At 44.7% G+C, this 23,400-nt stretch overlaps 1 protein-coding gene across 4 annotated transcripts in view; it reads right to left on the reverse strand.

Moving 5' to 3' along the window:
* Positions 1–10,425: 10,425 nt before the first annotated feature.
* The window catches only part of LOC120921625, a 65,369-nt gene continuing 52,394 nt past the window's right edge, over positions 10,426–23,400 (reverse strand). For 2 of the 4 annotated variants that reach the window (XM_040334136.1, XM_040334139.1), the window contains 3 exons: positions 21,462–21,530; positions 15,832–16,062; positions 10,426–12,369 (listed from right to left, as the gene is read on the reverse strand). In XM_040334136.1, coding sequence (XP_040190070.1) covers positions 15,833–16,062; positions 21,462–21,530 — 299 coding nt within the window. In that variant the 3' untranslated portion in view covers positions 10,426–12,369; position 15,832. Of the gene's footprint in view, positions 12,374–15,830; positions 16,063–21,461; positions 21,531–23,400 lie in introns of all 4 variants that reach the window. The other 2 variants (XM_040334138.1, XM_040334137.1) reach the window with 2 other exon arrangements.

Below are 23,400 nucleotides of genomic sequence, written 5' to 3' on the forward strand. Positions count from 1 at the left end.
GCAGGGGTCTCCAAACTTTTCAAACATGGGGCCAGTTTATTGTTCTTCAGACTTTAGGAGGGCCGGATTGTGGCCAGTGGGGGCAGAAAATGTCCCGGGCCCAGCATCAGTGAGAATAAATATGGCCTCAGGGTTGGTGGTCAGTAGGAGGAGGAGTAGGACCCCTATCAGTAGGAGGAATAGTATCATATCATTGGTATCAGTAGAAGAAATAGTGCCCCCTTGTTGGTGCCAATGGGAGGAACAGTGCCTCATATCATTTAGAGCAGGGATATGAAATTAGCGGACCTCCAGCTGTTTCAAAACTACAAGTCCCATCATGCCTCTGCCTCTAGGTCTCATGCTTGTGGCTGTCAGAGTCTTGCTATGCCTCAAGGGACTTGTAGTTCGGCAACAGCTGGAGGTCCGCTAATTGCATATCCCTGTTTTAGAGGAATAGTGGCCCAAGGGCCGGATAAAGGCCGGATAGTGGCCCTCGGGCCGCAGTTTGGAGACCCCTGCTCTAGGGCGTTAGGAAAAAAATATATATTAAAAATATATATATATAATGTTTGGGGGTTCCAAGTAATTTTCTAGCAAAAAAAAAAAAAAAAATTATTTTAACTTGTAAACAAGTATCAAAAAGTCTCGGTCCTTAACCCCTTCCTTGCTGGACACTTAAACCCCCTTCCTGCCTAGACCAATTTTCAGCGCTGACGCATTTTGAATGACAATTGCGCGGTCATACAACACTGTACACAAATTATATTTTTATCATTTTTTCCCCATAAATAGAGCTTTATTTTGGTGGTATTTGATTATCTCTGCGATTTTTATTTTTTGCGCTATAAACAAAAAAAGACAGAAAATTTTGAAAAAAAACAAAACTTTTTGTTATAATAATATCCAAATTTTTTAAATATTTTTTTTCCTCAGTTTAGGCCGATACGTATTCTTCTACATATTTTTGTTAAAAAAAAAAAACACGCAATAAGCGTTTATTGATTGGTTTGTGCAAAAGTTATAGCGCCTACAAAATAGGGGATAGATTTGTGATTTATTTTTTACTAGTAATGGCGGCCTGCGATATTGCGGCGGACGTATCGGACACTTTTGACACAATTTTGGGACCATGCACATTTGCAGTGATCAGTGCTATAAAAATGCACTAATTACTGTTTAACTGTGACTGGCAGGGAAGGGGTTAACACTAGGGGGGCGAGGAAGGGGTTAAATGTATTCCCTGGGAGTGATTCTAACTGTAGGGGGAGGGGACTGACTGGGGTAGGTGACCGATGCTGTGTCCCTATGTACAAGGGACACAGCATCGGTCTCCTCTGCCCGACGTCGCGGCCGCCAGGCACGCGAATCGGCATTTCAGCGATGCGCCAGGCACAGTGATAACCCGCTGCGCGCACCCAGCGGCGTGCGCGGGGAATGCACATAAAAGGACATCCAGGGACGTCCACCCGGCAGTTGAGCACCGCGCTGTGGACGTATTTCGTCTATAGCGCGGCTCTCAAGTGGTTGAAATACAATGTCATATTCCCCCATATTCCTGGAAATTAACAGCGGCAGGCATGTTTGTAGTCCTTCCATAGATACAGTGGAGGAGTGAGTGTTGTCACCCCAGAAAGGAAGTGTGTTACTCTGGCAGGATCACAGGAGGAAAACAAAAAGGTGAAAAAAGCCTGAAAAAAATAAATAAATAATATGAAGCCACCACATCTGAGAGTTGGTATTCAACAATATATAATTTTTGGGGGGGTTAGATACATTTTAAAAGGCAGAAGAGACACAAGGTGAGGAATAAAACATTCAAATGGGAAGTATACATCAAAAACATTATAAATATCAGAAAATTTCATTTTAAAGGCAGAATGTAAAATATTGTACAATAGTGGCTTCTAGAATAACAAATGTTGTCACACTGATAGCAACAAGGAAAGCAATGAATATTCTTTGGATCTGGGTGTACTAAAAATACAAAAGATAAACATGATTCACTTTTATATGGCAAAAGCAAAAAAGGTATAAAAACTGTTTTTTTTTTTACAATGTAATAAATAATGAGAAGAAACAAAAGCTATTTTTGCTGCTCCAAGGCATTTGCGGTGCGTCGTTCCTTCGGATGACCGGTGGCAATGCATTCACCAAAACAGTCCTTGGCCCGGAAATAACAGGAAGTGCAATGAAATAAAATCCAAAACTGGTAAAACTTTATTATTCCAGACAAAGGAACACAAAGTGAGCTGAATTTGTTGTGGAGGGCGGAGAAGGGGAGTGAGAGACATTCATAAGTCAACCATGAACATTCTTAACCACTTAAGGACCGGACCAATATGCAGCTAAATGACCCAAGGGGTTTTTACAATTCGGCACTGCGTCGCTTTAACAGACAATTGCGCGGTCGTGCGACGTGGCTCCCAAACAAAATTGGCGTCCTTTTTTCCCAACAAATAGAGCTTTCTTTTGGTGGTATTTGATCACCTCTGTGGTTTTTATTTTTTGCGCTATAAACAAAAATAGAGCGACAATTTTGAAAAAAAATGCAATATTTTTTACTTTTTGCTATAATAAATATCCCCCAAAAACATTTATTTTCCTCAGTTTAGGCCGATACGTATTCTTCTACCTATTTTTGGTAAAAAAAAAAAACGCAATAAGCGTTTATCGATTGGTTTGCGCAAAATTTATAGCGTTTACAAAATAGGGGATAGTTTTATTGCATTTTTATTATTTTTTTTTTTTTACTACTAATGGCGGCGATCAGCGATTTTTTTCATGACTGCGACATTACGGCGGACACTTCGGACAATTTTGACACATTTTTGGGACCATTGTCATTTTTACAGCAAAAAATGCATTTAAATTGCATTGTTTATTGTGAAAATTACAGCTGCAGTTTGGGAGTTAACCACAGGGGGGCGCTGAAGGAGTTAGTGTTCACCTAGTGTGTGTTTACAACTGTAGGGGGGTGTGGCTGTAGGTCTGACGTGATCGATCGAGTCTCCCTTATAAAAGGGATCGCTCGATCGATACGCCGCCACAGTGAAGCACGGGGAAGCCGTGTTTACATACGGCTCTCCCCGTTCTTCAGCTCCGGGGAGCGATCGCGACGGAGCGGCTAGAAACGAATAGCCGCACCGTTGTCCCGGATCGCTCCCCGAGGGGATCCGACCGCCTCATGTACCGGGGGGGGGTCCCGATCGGATCACGACCCACGTCTAGGCAGGGACGTACAGGTACGCCCATGTGCCTGTCTGTGCCATTCTGCCATCATATATCTACATGAGGCAGTCGGGAAGTGGTTAAAGAAATACACGTCCACATATCATTGATGAGGTGACATCACCAAACCTGGCCTTATACAATATTACCACCACTCAATGCAATGTTTCCACCGATGATACCTACCCCCCCAGGTTTCTAGCTCTAAGTATAAAAATCACATCACAGATCCCATCTGCTAATGGTGGCCATAGATGGGGCAAATTTCTTTCCTGAAACCACAGGTTTGCAGGAAAGAAATTTGATCGATTTTCCCATCAACAGTCAGTCAGTCAGTGTCGATCAATTAACTTGGGTACATTCAGCCCGCCCATACATGGTTCAAATCTCGGCCGGTTCAGCAGGAGGATTTGAAGTCTGAGGCCGGTTTAAGCCAAGAGGACATGGCTCCTCCTTCGATCGAGTTATCAATTCTTTCTATAATCGTGGAATGTAAGGATTGTCAATAAAACGTCTTGCCGTGTTAGTATTAACATTGATTGTCCCCTAGTGTTAACCCCTTCCCTGCCAGCATCATTTATACAATTGGGTCACTTTTATTCCTATTACAAGGAATGTAAACATCCCTTTTAATAGGAAATATGAGATCTGGGGGTCAAAAAGACCTCACATCTCATTTGGACTAAAATGCAATAAAAAAAAAACCTTGTCCCTTTAAGACATATGGGTGGAAGTGACGTCACTTCGGCCCTGCTATGGTGTGGATACGGGTGGGGGCCATCTTGCCCTCACTCGTATCCATACCCAACACAAGGACCCGATCGCCTCCGATAAGTGGCGGAGGGCGCGGGAGGCCCCTCTCCCGCCGCCGCCGACAAATGGTGATCTTGTGGCAAATCCGCCGCAGAGACCCCCATTATCGTTTACAGGACCGGCACCTGAAGAGATGGCTACCTCGGTTGTGGGAGCAGCTGCTGCCGTTACCGAGATATCCCTCTTCAAAGTAAGGACGTATATAGTTGTGCGGCGGTCCTTAAAGTGGAGGTTCCTCCTAAAAAAAAAATTTTAACAATACATTCAGAAGACTGATCACACTGCGGGTATGCTGTTTTTTTTTTTTTCGTACATACCTCGTTATCGCCGTTTCATCCCTCGGCTTCCGGGTATGATTCTTGCTGGACCTAGTTGATTGACGTTCCTCCGACCGACGCATACTTGACGTCACGACTTTCCGAAAGAAGCCGAACGTCGCTGCGTAGGCGCCGTATAGAGCCGACTCTATACGGTGCCTGCGCAATGACGTTCGGCTTCTGTCGGAAAGTCGTGACGTCAAGTATGCGTCGGTCGGAGGAACGTCAATCAACTAGGTCCAGCAAGAATCATACCCGGAAGCCGAGGGATGAAACGGCGATAACGAGGTATGTACGAAAAAAAAAAAACAGCATACCCGCAGTGTGATCAGTCTTCTGAATGTATTGTTAAAACATTTTTTAGGGGGAACCTCCACTTTAAGTGGTTAAGGTCATTTAACAAAAAAAACAGATTGCAAATACCATCATTTCATCTTCATGGTCTTTGCAGTCAGGAAATATAAAAAGTTTGGGGGTTCAAAAATGATCTGCAGGCCTAAAAATGGCCATTTTAAAGAGTACAAAAAATAAATAAAAGCTTTTGTCCCAGAAGGGTTTTTCTCATTTTGGTGAGGTCTCGGACCCGTACATTATACTTTTTGGCATATGTATATAGGGATGCACAGATATATCGGCCGTCCAAAATAGGTCTATCAGTGTTTTGCCCATAGAATGAAAAACAAAATAATAAAAAAGGATAATTGCATGCCGTGTTCCACTGACTGCAAAGCAAAAATCGCACCCTATTGCCTTCAATGCAAACACGGCAGCCACAATAATTAAAATGAACTGCTTCCCGACCACCCGCCGTCATACTGGAAGGGAGCTAGATAATGCGAACCGCCGTAGGTGTAAGTCAGTCCATGCATGTGATATAGATGGGGCCTAAGGGGGGCAGCCATGACTAAGCACTGATCGCAGTGCGAAACGCGTAGGCTGTATTCCACCCTTTGCTGTTATTTGTAGTGCATTTTCCAAAATAAAGACAACCTAAGGTTTTTTTTTTTTTGGAGGTGCGGCTGTCCATCCTTTCAGCTTCTACATTTTGCCTTGCCGGCACTCCTGAGCAGCTACCGATTGTCCAGCAGACCCACCTGGAGCGGTAATTTCTCTTTCCCTGGAAGCCTAGCAGACTCGATGTCCGCCGACAACCCGCGATTGAGGCAGAACAAGGATGTAAATGAGGCGAATCCCCGTTCCGTCAGGGCACATCATGAAGATCTGCTGTCCCCAATGATCGGGAACAGCAATCTCTGTGGTTCCAGGCAGCCCATCCCCCCTACAGTTAGAACACACACTAGGGAACACAGTTAACCCATTGATTGCCCCCTAGTGTTAACCCCCTTCCCTGCCAGTGTCATTTATACATTGATCAGTGCATTTTTTTAAATTATGTAATAAATGTCACGGGTCCCCAAAAACTGCCATTTGGGAGTCAGATTTGTATGCCGCAATGTCGCAGTAAAAAAAAAAAAAACGCAGATCACCATTTCCAGTTCCTAAAACTATCCCCTTTTTTGTAGACACTATGGCCCGGATTCAGAAAGGACATACGATGGCGTATCTCCAGATACGACGGCGCTCATTCGGACATACGACGGCGTATCTATGCGACCGATTCTTAGAATCAGTTGCGCTTGAATTCGGCCAAGATACAACTGACGCAAGTCTCCTACGCCGTCGTATCTTAGGGTGCATATTTACGCTGGCCGCTAGGGGCGCTTCCGTATATTTCCGCGTCGAATATGCAAATGAGGTAGATACGCCGATTCAGAAACGTACTTGCGCCCGTCGGATTTAGCTACGCCGTTTACGTAAGGCATCGGTCCGGTGTAACTTTACCCCTCCTAAAGCAGATTTAAGTCATGTTAAGGTATGGACGTCGCAACAGCGTTGTATTTTACGTCGTTTGCGCAAGTCGTACGTGAATGGGGATGGGCGTAGGTTACATTCACGTCGACTAAGCATTGAGCCGGCGTAACTTAGGGAGAAAATTCGACATGATACTGAGCATGCCAATGCATGCGCCGTTGGTTAGGCGCGTCATTTACGTGGGGTCACGATTAATTTCCATACAACACGCCCCCTACCAGCCTACTTTGAATTACGTGGGCTTACGCCGGCCCATTTACGCTACGCCGCCGTAACTAAGGGCGCAAGTTCTTTGTGAATACTGTACTCGCCTCTAAGTTACGGCGTAGCATATATGAGATGCGCTACGCCCGCCTAAACTTAAGCCATTCTTTCTGAATCTGGCCCTATAACTTTTGCTCAAACGAATCAATAAACCCTTCTTGCGAATCTTTTTTACCAAAAATATGTATCGGCCTAAACTGAAGAATCATTTTTTGGGGGGATACCTATTATAGCTTTTTTATTTATAGCGCAAAAAATGTAAACCATAGAGGTGATCAAATACCACCAAAAGAAATCTCAATTTTGTTTGGGTACAACGCACGACTGCGCAATTGTAATTTAAAGCGACGCAGTGCCGCATCGCAAAAAATAGCGTGGTCAGGAAATGGGTAAATCCGTCCGGGGCTGAAGTGGTTAAAGAATACAAATTTCGCCCTGGCGGGGCCATCTTTCTGGCAAAAAGGTACAGCTTTCCCACTACATTAGGTCGCTGCGCTACCCGGAAGCCATCGGGAGACAATTAACCCCCTTTGAACTACCAAGCTTAGACCAATCCCCGCCGAGACATGCAATCTCTCCAACATACCAACTACTGGTATCTCCGCCCCCCGGGACATAGACCTTCTTGTATCTCCAGATGGGAGCGCGAGTTGGGCCTACAACTTGCAGAAAAACAAGTTGATCGGATCCTTTTAACTCATAAGACCTCCATTTGTGCAAGGCTCCAAGAGACGGGGTATAAAGTCCTGTCCCGTTGGTACTACACGCCGGAAAAGATACACTGGATGTTCCCTCAGAGCACAGACTTATGTTGGAGATGCGGGGAGGAGGCTGGAACGCTCCTTCGTGTCTTTTGGTCGTGCCGCGCCTTTTGAACAGAGGTTCATCGGATCACGCAGAAATTCACAGACCGGGCGATATTGTTGTCCCCCGAGTTCTTCCTTCTGCACCACCACAGGATTCCAGGTAAGGCCTATAGAAGATCCATAGAAGATCCATAAGGCTGCATTCCCCTGAATTGGAAGCGGACCCAGCCCCCATCGGTGGCTGTTTGGTTGAGAAGAGTGGTGGATATCCATTCAATGGAGGACTTGGTAGCCACGGAAAAAGCCCTAAATTAAAAATTTTCCAAAACATGGCTCTACTGGCGCAAATTCATTTACTCCGAGGAGTACAGGAAGTTTGTGGCCCGGTCCCCCTGAAAAGGGGTTGACTCTAAAAAGCTCCCCAGCTGGGGTGACTGCGACTGGATGGTGGCATTAACCTCTCCCATCCTTTTTTTTTTTCCCCTTTTCCTCTCCCTCTATCTTTTGTTCCTTACTTTGCTCTCCTTTCTTGTTACTATGTCGGCACTATGTGTGCCGTGATTTTAGAGCCGGTTGTTACCAGGCTCAAATTTTTTTAAATAGAAGGGCGGAAGTCGCAAAAAATGGCCATGCGGGATGCAGAGGACTCCTGCTCCCTGGAAAGGCACTGTGAATGAATGAATGAAAACTTATATAGCGCAGCACATGCGAACTTAATCGCCTCTGGGCGCTTGTTGTTCCTGTCTCCTTTGGTATCAAAAGAGATGAGTCTTGATCTTTCTCCTGAATGCCAAGTGATTCTCCTCCAACCGAATGCTGGTTGGTAAAGCGTTCCATAGTCTAGGCCCTTGGACCGCGAATCTCCTTTCTCCTTGTATCTGGCTTTGGGTATCTGGAGGAGATTTTGATTGGTGGATCGCAGAACGCGATTGGGATTATGAGCTTTTATTTTTTCGCATAGATAATGGGGAGCATTCCCATAGATACATCTATGCATTAGACAGAGTGCTTTAAAAGTGATTCTGTCTTTTACTGGTAACCAGTGAAGGTGAGATTGATTCCCAGGGTTTTTTCCCAGTCACTAGTCGAGCGGCCGTATTTTGAACGACTTGTAGACGAGCGATTTGGTACTTGGGGAGTCCGAGGTAAAGGGCATTTGCATAATCCAGTCTGGAGTTTACAATTGCTCCCACCACGGCCGCTATGTCTTCCTTGGGAATAAAAGGGGTGAGTTTGCGTAGTAGGCGCAGCAGATGGTGGGATCCGCTGACTACTGACCCTATTTGTGCGTCCATTGTCATGTAGGAGTCAAAGATGACCCCGAGACTTTTGACTTTGGCGCTAGGGGTGATGATTTTGCCCAGAATGGGCGGGGGGGGTCCAAGTTGTTGTAGGTTGATTCATACGCTTGGCGTGAAACAGGAGAAGTTCTGTTTTCTCTCCGTTGAGTTTAAGATAACTCTTTGTCATCCAGTTCTCTATCAAAGAGAGGCATTTCTCTAGATTGAGGTGATGATCCTTTTTGTTGCAAATGCGGAAATATAGTTGCGTATCATCTGCATATGAGTGGTAGAGCAGTTTTTGACTGCTAATAATCTCAAAAAGAGGGCGAAGATAGATGTTGAATAACACCGGCGACAGGGGGGATCCTTGAGGGACTCCGCACGATACCATGCGTTTCTCAGAAGTGAAAGGTCCCAACTTCACTATTTTCGATCGGTTTTCCAAATCGTGAAAACTGTGAGCCCCTCAGTTAACAGATTTCTATTATATGAAGTTTGATACATGTATGGAATTGTGGGGAATGCTAAACTCACTGTAATGTACTTCAGAGGCGTCTCTGCATTTCTGTATGTTCTTCCTTCTTAACCACTTAAGCCCCGGACCAATATGCTGCTAAATGACCCAAGGGGATTTTACAATTCGGCACTGCGTCGCTTTAACAGAACAGACAATTGCGCGGTCGTGCGACGTGGCTCCCAAACAAAATTGGCGTCCTTTTTTCCCCACAAATAGAGCTTTCTTTTGGTGATATTTGATCACCTCTGCGGTTTTTATTTTTTGCGCTATAAACAAAAATAGAGCGACAATTTTGAAAAAAATTCAATATTTTTAAGTTTTTGCTATAATAAATATCCCCCAAAAATATATATAAAAATAATGTTTTTCCTCAGTTTAGGCCGATACGTATTCTACCTATATTTGGTAAAAAAAAAAAAAAAAAAAAAAAAAAAATCGCAATAAGCGTTTATCGGTTGGTTTGCGCAAAATTTATAGCGTTTACACAATAGGGGATATTTTTTTTTTTTTACTACTAATGGCGGCGATCAGCGATTTTTTTCGTGACTGCGACATTATGGCGGACACTTCGGACAATTTTGACACATTTTTGGGACCATTGTCATTTTCACAGCAAAAAATGCATTTAAATTGCATTGTTTATTGTGAAAATGACAGTTGCAGTTTGGGAGTTAACCACAGGGGGGCGCTGTAGGAGTTAGTGTTCACCTAGTGTGTGTTTACAACTGTAGGGGGGTGTGGCTGTAGGACTGACATCGATCGAGTCTCCCTATAAAAGGGATCACTCGATCGATGCCACCGCCACAGTGAAGCAGTGTTTACATTCGGCTCTCCCCGTTCTTCAGCTCCGGGGAGCGATCGCGACGGAGCGGCTATAAACGAATAGCCGCGCCGTCGTCCCGGATCGCTGCCTGCGGGTATCCGACCGCCACATGTACCGGGGGGGGGGGGTCCCGATCGGACCCCCGACCCACGTCTAGGCAGGCACATACAGGTACGCCAATGTGCCATTCTGCCGACGTACATATACATGCGGCGGTCTGGAAGTGGTTAAATAAAAAATATACAAAAAAAAAAAAATATACAAAATTTCGGCCAAGTGCATCTTGAATTTTCAGTTTCATTACTAGAATTTAAATTTCGGTGCACGACTAGCAGTACAGTAAACCTAATGTATTATACATATTTTTTTACATTTGGTAGCAGATATGTATATTAGTAAAAAAATAAAAACGGGAGAGGGGAAAATAAAAAAATAAATTAAGGCAATTTTTCTCAAGGCAGCATTTACACAATTTGTGACTCCCCATATATTAACCCCCAAATATAAAACAACAATAACACAATATTGCATCATTTTTATGTATAGGACGGAGTATATACACATTGCAACACACGTCAGGGAAATAAGCCGTTTGCGGAACTTGTTAGTTGCAACGTTGAGATTAAGTCAGATTGACAACGGCACAAATTCGCACGACCGGGAATTTTTTTTTTCAGGGCCGAGGTCGCTAAAAATAAGAATCAACTTGACATGATCAATTGATGCTTGCATGGGGAACGCAAATGTAACCCACATCCTCCGCCACCAATGTGGGAATAACGGGGTTGCACTCGGGGATTATTCTCAGGAAGGAATGTCTTTCAAATCTATATCTTTATTATGTACACACACTGTATATTTATGCAATTTTTTTTTTGAAGACTGTCTGGATCTGGTAGGTGGAGATCAGATCTAGCCACCCAAATGCAGCGGCGCAGCAGCAGATCACTTCTAAAAGGTGATCTATTACAGGAAAGAGAGAGCGAGAGGCTTTCTTCAGGCCTCAATACCGAATGGCAATGGCCCAACATCAATGCAGGAACCTGGTTTACAATTTCACAGTGCGTTCTTATGGACCAATCTGTAAAAGCATTGGGAGAGCAGGAGCGGATCCTTTCACAGCCTCTAGGGATGGCGCTGAATACCGGCTGTCAGCCAATAGGTCTCATCCTGCACCCCTTCCTGGTGGAGACCGGGTGCCGTTTTAAAAACAGTATTTGGAAGAATAGCTAACCTGGTGCTGTTCTAAAATGGCACTGGGGGCTTGCGGTGTACGGACAACCAGTAATAAAAGAGTATCCCTAAAATTCGAGTAGCTCGAACACCTCCGTCCTTTTGGGGCATGACCAGGTGCATTCTCGTTCTTTGTGCTAAATAAATAGGTGATAGTCTCTCTAGCTCAATCCTTCAATAAATTATTCCTACGTTTTTTTTCTTGCCAAAAATGATACACCTGCTCTATTGTAGACCTCCTGTAGTCTCTATTTTGGATCCAGTCTTTAATTTCCATTGCTACTTTCTCAAATCCCTCCAATATGCATCTTAAGGGTAGCTTTGATTACAAGGTGGACTCTACGAACCCAACATGAAGCAGAGGTTTACCATAGGGTTGTACAAACATCTTATGGCCTTTTACAGAAACCAAATATGTGGTTGGCTCCAAATATCTGAAAAGGGGATGGAGGAAATCAAAGTACATAAAAAGTATGAACATTGTAAAAATAAGACTTATGGAAAATGCTTCATAAGATCAAGATAAATCCAACTGCAATCAGCACCTGCTGTTCTCCGGGAGACACAAAGGTGGAGGCACACATGGCGAGGTCACAAGATGTGCGACGAAAGTGTTGGATAAAGAGCTGTGAGATATGTCACAAAGTATTGGCCTATACGTGTCCTTCTCCAGTTGTACCCCATCATCCTCCAGTTGTACCCATCATCCTCAGTATCCTCCAGTTGCACCAACCATCCTTTGTTCCTCCAGTTACACCCATCATCTTCTGGGCTGATTCCTCTTTGGACTGTCTGTAACTCCCATTTCGTATGACCCAAGTTCATCATCATCAGCATCTCAATCTACAATGTTACACAGAGGATCTCGATGGCCGACAGAGCAGGGAAGACAACACTTTCCAGAAATACTTCCACTTCCAGGGAAGCGAGGACCTCAGTCATTTACATTCTCAAGCCATATTAAGGAAGCACAGATGGCAAGCTGCAGGTTATATTAAATGGTCATAAAAAATATAGAACAAAACAAAAATAAAAAAAATATGAAATATGGCAAGGTGCCTTCTTCCTGGTTGACAGGACAATACTGAGTCAAGTCATTCTCCATGTTCTCTGTGTATTTGTATCCCTTTGTATTTGGTTCCAGAAGACAGGAGAACTGGAAAAGTCCCACCAGAGGGACAAAGTTATATAGTGCGGATATATCCGAGCCTTCATGTGATGTCCTTCCAACCTAAAAGAAGGAAAATATGGCCATTAAGGTATCGTGGAGAGCAGGAGGAACATTAGACAACATTTATACACAACAGGAACTGTAGGAGAGTTTTTTGGAGCAGACACGACAAACATCTGAACACACCGATCTGCCAGTTTTGTATTACAGGGTCACCTAGGCTCTCTGTATTCCAATATAAGAGGAGAAGACATAACCAACATTTCTCCAACTTAAAAGGGGAGCCTCTCCTCTGAAAGTGTCTCAGTCGGGTCCTTATTTATTGTTGTTGGAGAGCAGTATGTATGGCTAGAGACAGATACAAGTTCTGCTCTCTTATAATAATGAATGAGGTGCACATTTAATCGACAGCACTGCAATGATATAAAACCTCCTGAGCTCTTAAATTTGTGTTTCCTGGATCTTTACTGTAACTAGAAAATGCATTTCCTGCAGAAAATGCGTGGGAATGCAGTGTAACGGAATGGCCCGTGGGACCCAGAAGCTCTTGAAAAGTATGAGATACTCCTGTTTTAGCTTCACCTATGACTCTTATGTCTAAAATCATCCTATGTCCACTAAGGGCATAGGATGACTGAGAAATTATATCTTGGATTGCTTTAACATGGGTCTGTAATCCATAATATATTCCAGGATATTTGCAGGTTGTTGATTCTGAACTCAACAGGTTAATTGAAAGAGTGACTCATTCAATGTGGGAACGCAGACCGTTAGGTGTTAATGTCGTCTGTTGTGATGTAAATGAATCTAGTATGGCTTCTAAGGATCTGTCATTGTGTTGTGCTAATTGACCCTGTATTGTGCGACGGTCTATTGATGATAAATGTGTATTGCAAGTTAACAGTCTAAAAGGTCAGATGTCTGACTTATCAGTTGTAGTTAATTTGCTCATGTAAAGTAGGTCAGAGCTGGTGCCAGAATGTCTACTAAAAGAATGTGTATTGTATAGCAGGTGAGAGGAGCCCGGATGTCTACCTTGAAAGGTCATATCTCCGAGTCACCTTGTCTGGGTAAATGATTAGTTAATTAGCTCATGTCAATTATGTCAGAGCTGAGTGAGAGACTTGTAAAGCGCAACACATGCGAACTGAATCGTCTCTGGGCGCTGTATCCATTTCATGGGTAAGGAACCCCTTGACCTTAGAAGAGATGGGTTTTAATCTTTCTCCTGAAGGCCAAGTGGTCCGACTCCAGTCGGATGGTGGTTGGTAGCGCATTCCACAGGCGAGGTCCCTGGACTGCAAATCTACGATATCCTTTCGACTTGTATCTGGCTTTGGGTATCTGGAATAGGTTTTGATTGGTGGATCGCAGAATGCGATTGGGGGTTATGCGCTTTTATTTTTTCGCATAGATATTGGGGGGGGCGTTGCCTTGAATACACTTATGTATTAGGCAGAGTGCCTTGAAAGTGATTCTGTCTTTTACTGGCAACCAATGAAGGGATCTCAGTGAAGGTGAGATTGATTCTCATGGTGCCAGAATGTCTACCAAAAAGATGTGTATTGGGCTCATTGTATAATGTTGTGGGTGGAGTCGAGTCATTGTTCATTTTGGTTACTAACGGTATATAAGAGCCTGATTTTCTCATTAACCACTTAAGCCCCAAGGGGTTTTTACAGTTCGGGACTGCGTCGCTTTAACAGACAATTGCGCGGTCGTGCGACGTGGCTCCCAAACAAAATTGGCGTCCTTTTTTCCCCACAAATAGAGCTTTCTTTTGGTGGTATTTGATCACCTCTGTGGTTTTTATTTTTTGCGCTATAAACAAAAATAGAGCGACAATTTTGAAAAAAATGCAATATTTTTTGCTATAATAAATATCCCCCAAAAACATGTATAACATTTTTTTTTCCCCCTCAGTTTAGGCCGATCCATATTCTTCTACCTATTTTTGGTAAAAAAAAAAAAAAAATAAAAAAAAAAAAATCGCAATAATCGTTTATCGGTTGGTTTGCGCAAAATTTATAGCGTTTACAAAATAGGGGGTAGTTTTATTGCATTTTTATTTTTTTTACTACTAATGGCGGCGATCAGCGATTTTTTTCGTGACTGCGACATTATGGCGGACACTTCGGACAATTTTGACACTTTTTGGGACCATTGTCATTTTCACAGCAAAAAATGCATTTAAATTGCATTCTTTATTGTGAAAATGACAGTTGCAGTTTGGGAGTTAACCACAGGGGGCGCTGTAGGAGTTAGGGTGCACCTAGTGTGTGTTTACAACTGTAGGGGGGTGTGGCTGTAGGATGGACGTCATCGATCGAGTCTCCCCTATAAAAGGGATCACTCGATCGATGCAGCCGCCACAGTGAAGCACGGGGAAACCGTGTTTACATACGGCTCTCCCCGTGCTTCAGCCTCGGGGAGCGATCGCGACGGAGCGGCTATAAACGAATAGCCGCGCCGTCGTCCCGGATCGCTCCCCGAGGGAACCCGACCGCCGCATGTCGCGGGGGGGTCCAGATCGGACCCCCCACCCGCGGAAAGGCAAGGACGTACATGTACGCCCATGTGCCTGTATGTGCCATACTGTGGACGTACATTTACATGCGGCGGTCGGGAAGTGGTTAAAGAGTCTATTCGTGTGGAACCTCAAACAGAGCTGCGTGTCTCGTTATTGGGGTTCGTTTGCCCGACTGTGGAGTGTCAATAGCTGTCTTGGGTTCGGGAATGGAATATTAAACGGCGTTAACCCCTGTACCATTTGGGGTTCTGTTACATGCAGAATTACCGAATCGCCAACGCCAACTGGATGAATAGCTTAAATCAGCAAGACAAAGTTGAAGTAGTGAGAATAGTTGGAAATGGTTTTAAAATAAACATGAATTAAAAAAAAAAAAAGTTTAACACCACCAATGTATGAAAGATGCGGAATATTTAAAGTTTTTTTTGAAAAGCCGACACTTAACTGAATAGGTTGGCTTTAAAAGTTTGCAAAGAATAAAATTTCCTGAAATGATCACTAAACTTCAACATTGTTTTCACAAAAACTGTAAAAGATATAGCAGGAAAGCTGAATATTTTCTGGACATTTTAAAGTTAGTTTGGCGTCTGTAGGTGAAAGTATGAAGGAGCTGAAACTTTTGGTAGTGGATTTTAAGGATTTGAAGCATGCTCTCATTGACTTCAATGTTAAAAAGAAGTGTTAAAAAGCTTAATATTTAAAATAGTATAAAAAAAGTTGAAGTCCGATCATTAGCTGAACATTTTAAAAGTTGAATGGTTTTAATAGCCGAAAGTATGCAGAAGTTACGCAGAGCCAAAAAAACGTACGGAATAATAAAAACAACAAACAACAATACTGGGAATGCTTGGAGAGCATTCCCACTAATGACAGTGAGCAGTGATGTCACAATAACACACTGTAAATTAATTCCCCAGTTTGGACAGCTGAATAAATATGTTTTTATTGGTTGTAGAATAATGAAGATACGGATGTGACACCTTCACACTCACCTTACAGATGAAGAATGAACTCCTGTGCCAGTTTCTGATCTTCACATTGGACGGAGTATTTGCCTTTATCACCTGGTGTTACGTTGTTTATTATGAGGTCCCCATATGGACCGGATTTCATTCTTTTACCATCGATGTTCACCGGCTGACCGTCCTTCTTCCAGGTGATCTTGTTAGTCATGTTAATGGGGTGAAATGTGACGCTGTCGATGGGCTGGCTCTCCGAGCGACCTGCAGGGGGAAGACATATTTGCTCTCAATGCACTTGGCTGGGATACGTTTTGACATATAAAATTTATAAACACAGCTCAGTGGAACCTCAGATTGCGAGTAACGCGGTTAACGAGCATTTTGCAATACGAGCGCTGAATTTTAAAAATATTGTGACTCGGTTTGCGAGTGTTGTCTCGCAATACGAGCGCGATTCAGGCCAAAGTGGTGTGCAGTACAGCTTTTGGCCAGAGGTTGGGGGGGGGGGGGTGGGGATGCCCGGAGCCAAGCCGAACGTCTCCATTCGGAAATGCACGGAAAGGCCCGAGGACAGCACGGCTGACCTCGGCAAATCTCGGGTAGGAAGTCTTTCCAAGGATTGCCGATGTCAGCCAAAGTGTCCTTGGCCTTTTCCGAGTCTCTCCGGTGCCCCCCCCCCCCGCCTCTGGCCACATGCGGTATTGCATCCCATTGAAGTCAATGCGGAACAAAAATTTTTATTTCCATTGACTTCAACGGGGAAACTCGCTTTGATTACACTCATAATCTGAGGTTCCACTGTATCTTAGACCCCCCAGTTACACTCTAAATGTGCAGGGTTTACTGAATGCAGACTGCTGCTACTACAGTGTAGCCCAGGTGTCAGGACGCAAATTCCTGGCGCCTGGGATTTTTCTGCCCTATTGTATTAAGGCAGGGGTGTCAAACTGGCGGCCCTCCAGTTGTTCCGAAACTACAAGTCCCATCATGCCTCTGCCTGTGGGAGTCATGCTTGTAACTGTTAGCCTTGCAATGCCTCAAGGGACTTGTAGTTTTGCAACAGCTGGAGGGCCGCCAGTTTGACACCCCTGTATTAAGGTCTTCCTGTAATGATGCTCAATCCTGTGATGAAGTTCTTTGCCAGCATAATTTGGCATCATCAGCAAAACACTGAAATGGAGTTCTTGAGGGGATTTTTACCAAGATTGGATCAACCAAAATCTGGACAGATGTGCGGGGCAACCAATTAGCTTCTATCTTTTATTCTCAAAACACCAATAGAAGCTGATTGGTTAACATGCAAGACTGCTCCAGGTTTAACAAATCCCCCCCCCCCCTTTATTTAAACCTCTAATCGGGGGTAGGCAGCCTTTTTGAGCACAGTGTGCCGAAAAATGTTTTCAAATAAATGGAGTGTGCCGATTTTATTACAAAATAACTTCACACTCTCAATCAGGAAAAGGATTTTTTTTTTATATATATATATATATATATATATATATATATATATATATATATATATATATATATATATATATATATATATATATATATATATATATATATATATATATATATATATCACACACACATCTACCTGTCCTGGCACACTCATCCTGCCAATCCACCTCTTGCATCCAGCCCACGTGCTTTTATGGGAGGTCACAAGCATCTGAAATGGATGTGCAATGATGAGCTCAGTTCAGGGGCATTTTCTGGAAGCAGTGGGCCTGTGCGCAGGATCACAAGTTGGGCCCCTGTAACTGAGGAAAAGTGCGGCAAAAGTTATGTGAGATTTTCATTGCGTCGAATCCTGGCTGTGGCTTAAAGGGACACGGAGTTCTGGGGTTCAGTAGTGACACCTTAAGCCCCGGACCAATATGCTGCTAAATGCCCAAAGGCGTTTTTACAATTCGGCACTGCATCGCTTTAACAGACAATTGCGCGGTCGTGCGCCGTGGCTCCCAAACAAAATTGGCGTCCTTTTTTTCCCACAAATAGAGCTTTCTTTTGTTGGTATTTGATCACCTCTGCGGTTTTTATTTTTTGCGCTATAAACAAAAATAGAGCGACAATTTTTAAAAAAATTCAATATTTTTTCCTTTTTGCTGTAATAAATATCCCCAAAAACATATATAACATTTTTTTCCCTCAGTTTAGGCCGATACGTATTCTTCTACCTATTTTTGGTAAAAAAAAAAAAAACGCAATAAGCGTTTATCGATTGGTTTGCGCAAAATGTATAGCGTTTACAAAATAGGGGATAGTTTTATTGCATTTTTATTAATTATTTTTTTTTTTACTACTTTGGCGGCGATCAATTTTTTTCGTGACTGCGACATTATGGCGGACACTTCGGACAATTTTGACACATTTTTGGGACCATTGTCATTTTCACAGCAAAAAATGCATTTAAATTGCATTGTTTGTTGTGAAAATGACAGTTGCAGTTTGGGAGTTAACCACAGGGGGCGCTGTAGGAGTTAGGGTGCACCTAGTGTGTGTTTACAACTGTAGGGGGGTGTGGCTGTAGGATGGACGTCATCGATCGAGTCTCCCTATATAAGGGATCACTCGATCGATGCGCCGCCACAGTGAAGCACGGGGAAGCTGTGTTTACATACGGCTCTCCCCGTTCTTCAGCTCCGGGGAGCGATTGCGACGTAGCGGCTATAAACGAATAGCCGCGCCGTCGTCCCGGATCGCTCCCCGCGGGAATCCGACTGCCACATGTAGCGGGGGGGTCCCGATCGGACCCCTGACCCGCGGAAAGGCAAGGACGTACAGGTACGTGCCATTCTGTGGACGTACATTTACATGCGGCGGTCGGGAAGGGGTTAAAGGTTCAGGAATAATTTCAACAAAATTTCCAGAAGCTCAACAGTAATTCCACAAACTGTCACCTGATTGGGGTTCTCAATCACAGTGAAATCCCTTCTTTCTGAGACTGTTAGTCCCCATTCACATCTAGGCGTTTTGTCGCCTGTAGTGCTACGCCGCTGCCGCCAGAGGGATGAAAAGACATGTCCCTCTATGGAGATGCTTCACATCTCCACGCCGAACGCCTGCCGCCTGAAAAAGGGTCCCGGACCTTTTTTTCAGGCGGCTTTCGGCGTTCGGAACCATCTCCATAGAGGGGCACATCTAGGCGGACAATCGCGGCGTTTTGTCGCCGCAAACCGCGGTACAAAACGCCGCCATTTTCTGCCGCAATTCGCGGGACAAAACGCCGCGAATTTGTCTGCCTAGATGTGAATGGAGCCTTAGTGGCAACTAAGGACGTCATCTTCCTCCAGGTGGTGGACGGGGCTAGCAGGACTGCGATTGGTTTATCAGAGGCCAATGACAGTCCTCCTAAAATGAGGGACCGCCCTCCCCAGCAAAACTGCACCCAATCTCTTCCCCATCACAAAAGCTGACGATCGCAGCTCCAGCAAAGTTAGAGGACCAAACAATGTTTCCCATCTTTTACAATGTGTGGGGGCGCAGTGCCTCCCCCTCAGTGTTGGTGCGACGTGGTGAACTCTGAAATGCATTAGTGTCTCACTGAGACTTTCCTGCTGTGCTGATGGGGAGGGAGTCGCGTGCCGCTAAAAGAGGCTTTGAGTTCCGCTTGTGGCACTAGTGCTGGGGGTTGCCTACCCCTGCCCTATATCATGAACAAACAAATTAAACATCATTGGCCCCAATAAAGAACCCTGGGGCCCACCATTCAGAGAATTAATCATTTATCACTACTCTCTGGACTCGTTCATGTAACCGGTTCCTTATCCATGTACACACACATTTCATCTACGCCAGGGATCCTCAAACTATGGCCCTCCAGCTGTTGTCCAGCTACACATCCCATGAGGCATTGTAACACACTGACATTCACAGACATGACTAGGCATGATGGGAATTGTAGTTCCTGAACACCTGGAGGGCCGTAGTTTGAAGACCCATGATCTACGCCAACAGACCTTACTTTATAGATGAAACATTTATGGGGGTACAAAATCTACATAAACCACGTCTACTGGACTTCCAACCAACCAATTCCTCACTTAGGCCACATGCACACTGGGGCGGGAGGTGCAGTGGCAGTAAAGCGCTGCTGTTTTTAGCGACGCTTTCCTTTGGAATTGCTGCAGGATTCAGTCCCTAGCGGTGCAGTTTTACCCCCCGCTAGCAGCCGAAAAAGGGTCAATACCAGCCGCAATGCACCTTTGCAGAGGCGCATTGCCGACAGTATAGCCGCGGTTTCCCATTGATTTCAATGGGAAGGAGAGGTAAACACACTGCTCCAAAGATGTGTATGACTGTGTGTCCCTAGCGTGTCATGGTCCTATGGGGTAAAAATGACCGCACCAGCCAAGCAGATACTGGCTGGAAAAAGCGCCCAGAGGCGATTCAGTTCGCATGCGTTGCGCTATACAAGTCATTCATTCATTCATAGGACTTTTGGAGCAGTCCTGCTAGCGCACCGCTCCAGTTTAACAGCCCTCAGGCTTTCACAATGGAGAAACAGCAGGTGCTGTTTAGGGTCGGTTTGCAGATGCTATTTTTAGCGCAATAGCCCCTGCAAAGAGCCCCAGTGTGAAAGGGGTCTTACTTCTTCATAGAATGATAACAGGTTGGTTCGACAATGGTCTTTCATAAATCCATGCTGGTTGTCACTTATGATACCTCTTATCACAGAGACATTTCTGTATAGAGTCCCTTACCATTCCCTCAAACGCCTTACATACCACAAAAATAGAAGTGCCGAGCTTGTAGCATCATATTCAAAAAGACTTGAGGCTGTAATTGGTGCCAAAGGAGCTTCAAAGTATTGGGAGGAGCCCTCCGACAGCCATGTCCATGGGAGGAGCCCTCCGACAGCCATGTCCATGGGAGGAGCCCTCCGACAGCCATGTCCATGGGAGGAGCCCTCCGACAGCCATGTCCATGGGAGGAGCCTCCGACAGCCATGTCCATGGGAGGAGCCTCCGACAGCCATGTCCATGGGAGGAGCCCTCCGACAGCCATGTCCATGGGAGGAGCCCTCCGACAAGCCATGTCCATGGGAGGAGCCTCCGATTAGCCATGTCCATGGGAGGAGCCTCCGATTAGCCATGTCCATGGGAGGAGCCTCCGATTAGCCATGTCCATGGGAGGAGCCTCCGATTAGCCATGTCCATGGGAGGAGCCTCCGATTAGCCATGTCCATGGGAGGAGCCTCCGATTAGCCATGTCCATGGGAGGAGCCTCCGATTAGCCATGTCCATGGGAGGAGCCTCCGATTAGCCATGTCCATGGGAGGAGCCTCCGATTAGCCATGTCCATGGGAGGAGCCTCCGATTAGCCATGTCCATGGGAGGAGCCTCCGACAGCCATGCCCATGGGAGGAGCCTCCGACAGCCATGCCCATGGGAGGAGCCTCCGACAGCCATGCCCATGGGAGGAGCCTCCGACAGCCATGTCCATGGTATTTTTTGTATTTTTAATACATTTGCAAAGATTTCAACAAACTTCTCTCACGTTGTCGCTATGGGGAATTTTTTGTAGATTTGTTTTGGAAAATAATGAGTTTAATCCATTTTGGAATAAGGCTGGAACATAACAATGTGGAAAAAGTGAAGCGCTGTGAATACTTTCCAGGTGCACTGTACACAACATACTAAAGCCGGTATACTGACCGTTCTCAGCGAGAGGGGTCGTTTCCGCCGCTTCTCTGTTAGTTGGGGATTCATTACCTTGATTGTTCGATGAATCAAAAAAAACAAGAGAAAAGGATTGATACGCAGAAAATAAGATCACATCAGTCTCTATGGCAGTGATGGAGAACCTCGGCATTCCAGATGTTTTGGAACCACATTTCCCATGATGCTCATGCACTCTGCAGTGTAGTTAGGGTTGGAAATGATGGGAAATGTAGTTCCAAAGCATCTGGGTTGCCAAGGCTCACCACCACTGCTCTCTGGCCACAATGGACTTCACTGAGCAAATTACCAGAAGGAAGAACACCAATCTGCCACACAGTAACCAATCCTCCCTCATACAACCCTGTCTGGCAGAGATCTGCAGTGACCAATACAAGGCAATGCCGGGTCTCCATTCAGACCAGTTATAGAGGGTCAGCAATGTGGGGGATCTTACCGATTGTGATGGGTGACAAAGTTACAAACATTCAATTAAAGTGGAAATCCTCTTTTTTTGAAGATCAGATACACCAGAGTTTTTTCCCTAGGATATTTAACCACTTGAAGAAGACTATGAAAAAAGTGAACTATGAAAAGTGGCATCGCCTCCTTCTATATCTACCACATGCTGACCACGCCTTTTCTGGCAATTTCTGTTTACAAGTTTAAAAATTTATATTTTTGTCTAGAAAATTACTAAGAACCCCCCAAACATACATACATACATACATATTTTTAGGGTTGTCCCGATACCGATACCAGTATCGGTATCGGTACCGATACCAAGTATTTGCGGGAGTACTCGTACCCCCGATACGGAAATAGAATATTTGTTCCCCGCCGCCGCAAACCCGCCGTTAATCAGCATGCGGGGAACATTACAGCTTTCGTTTGAATAGCTGTATCCCCGCCGCGTATAGACACTCCCCCTTGTGCGGGATTGGACGGATGATCTGTCCAATCCCGCGCAAGGGGGAGTGTCTATACGCGGCGGGGATACAGATATTCAAACGAAAGCTGTAATGTTCCCCGCACGCTGATTAACGGCGGCACGTGCGGCATCAAGGTATGTAGGACATGGCTGCATTATGTGGGGGACATGGCTGCATTATGTGGGGGACATGGCTGCATTATACGGGGGACATGGCTGCATTATACGGGGGACATTTAAAAAAAAGTATCGGTATTGGCGAGTACATAAAAAAAAGTATCGGTACTTGTACTCAGTCCTAAAAAAAGTGGTATCGGGACAACCCTACATATTTATTTATTTAAATTTAAATATATATATATTTATTTAATTTTATTTTAGGAGAGACCCTAGACTAGAGCATTGATCTCCAAACTACGGCTGTTGAGGAACTACACACCCCGTGAGGCATTATAAGACCGACATTCATTTAGGCATGATGGGAATTGTAGTTCCTGAAAAACTAAAGGGCCATAGTTGGAGACCCCTGGTCCAGAGATTATACAATGCCAACCATTGCAATATTTTACGTCACACGGAACCAGTAGAACCGGGCAAAAAGGTGTAAAGTAAACCAGGGAGAAATGGTTCAAAAGTGTCACAAGGGCATCCACTGCTATTGCCAGCGGGTTCCTTGCCCTGGAGACAAACCTGTCCACCTTGCCATTAAACCTAGATGTCAGAAAGATCCACACCCAAGTACCCCGACAGATTGCAGTAAACACTTCAATAAGAAGTGGGTCCACTGCCTTGGACCTGTATAGCACACTGCCGTAAAACACCCTGGTCAGTTGACATTGCACAGGGTCCTGTAACGCAGGATCCAGGGCCAAAAGGTTGCATTACAGGCAATCCTTGTCAAGTCTTCCATCCCACCCAAGGCTCAGGTACCGTCCCCTTTAGCTTGCAGCCAACCGAACTGATCTGATCAGTCTGCTTCAAGACCCAGTGATCTTACAAAGAGCC

The sequence above is a fragment of the Rana temporaria genome, assembly GCF_905171775.1.
Source record: "Rana temporaria chromosome 2 unlocalized genomic scaffold, aRanTem1.1 chr2j, whole genome shotgun sequence".
NCBI lineage: Eukaryota > Metazoa > Chordata > Amphibia > Anura > Ranidae > Rana > Rana temporaria.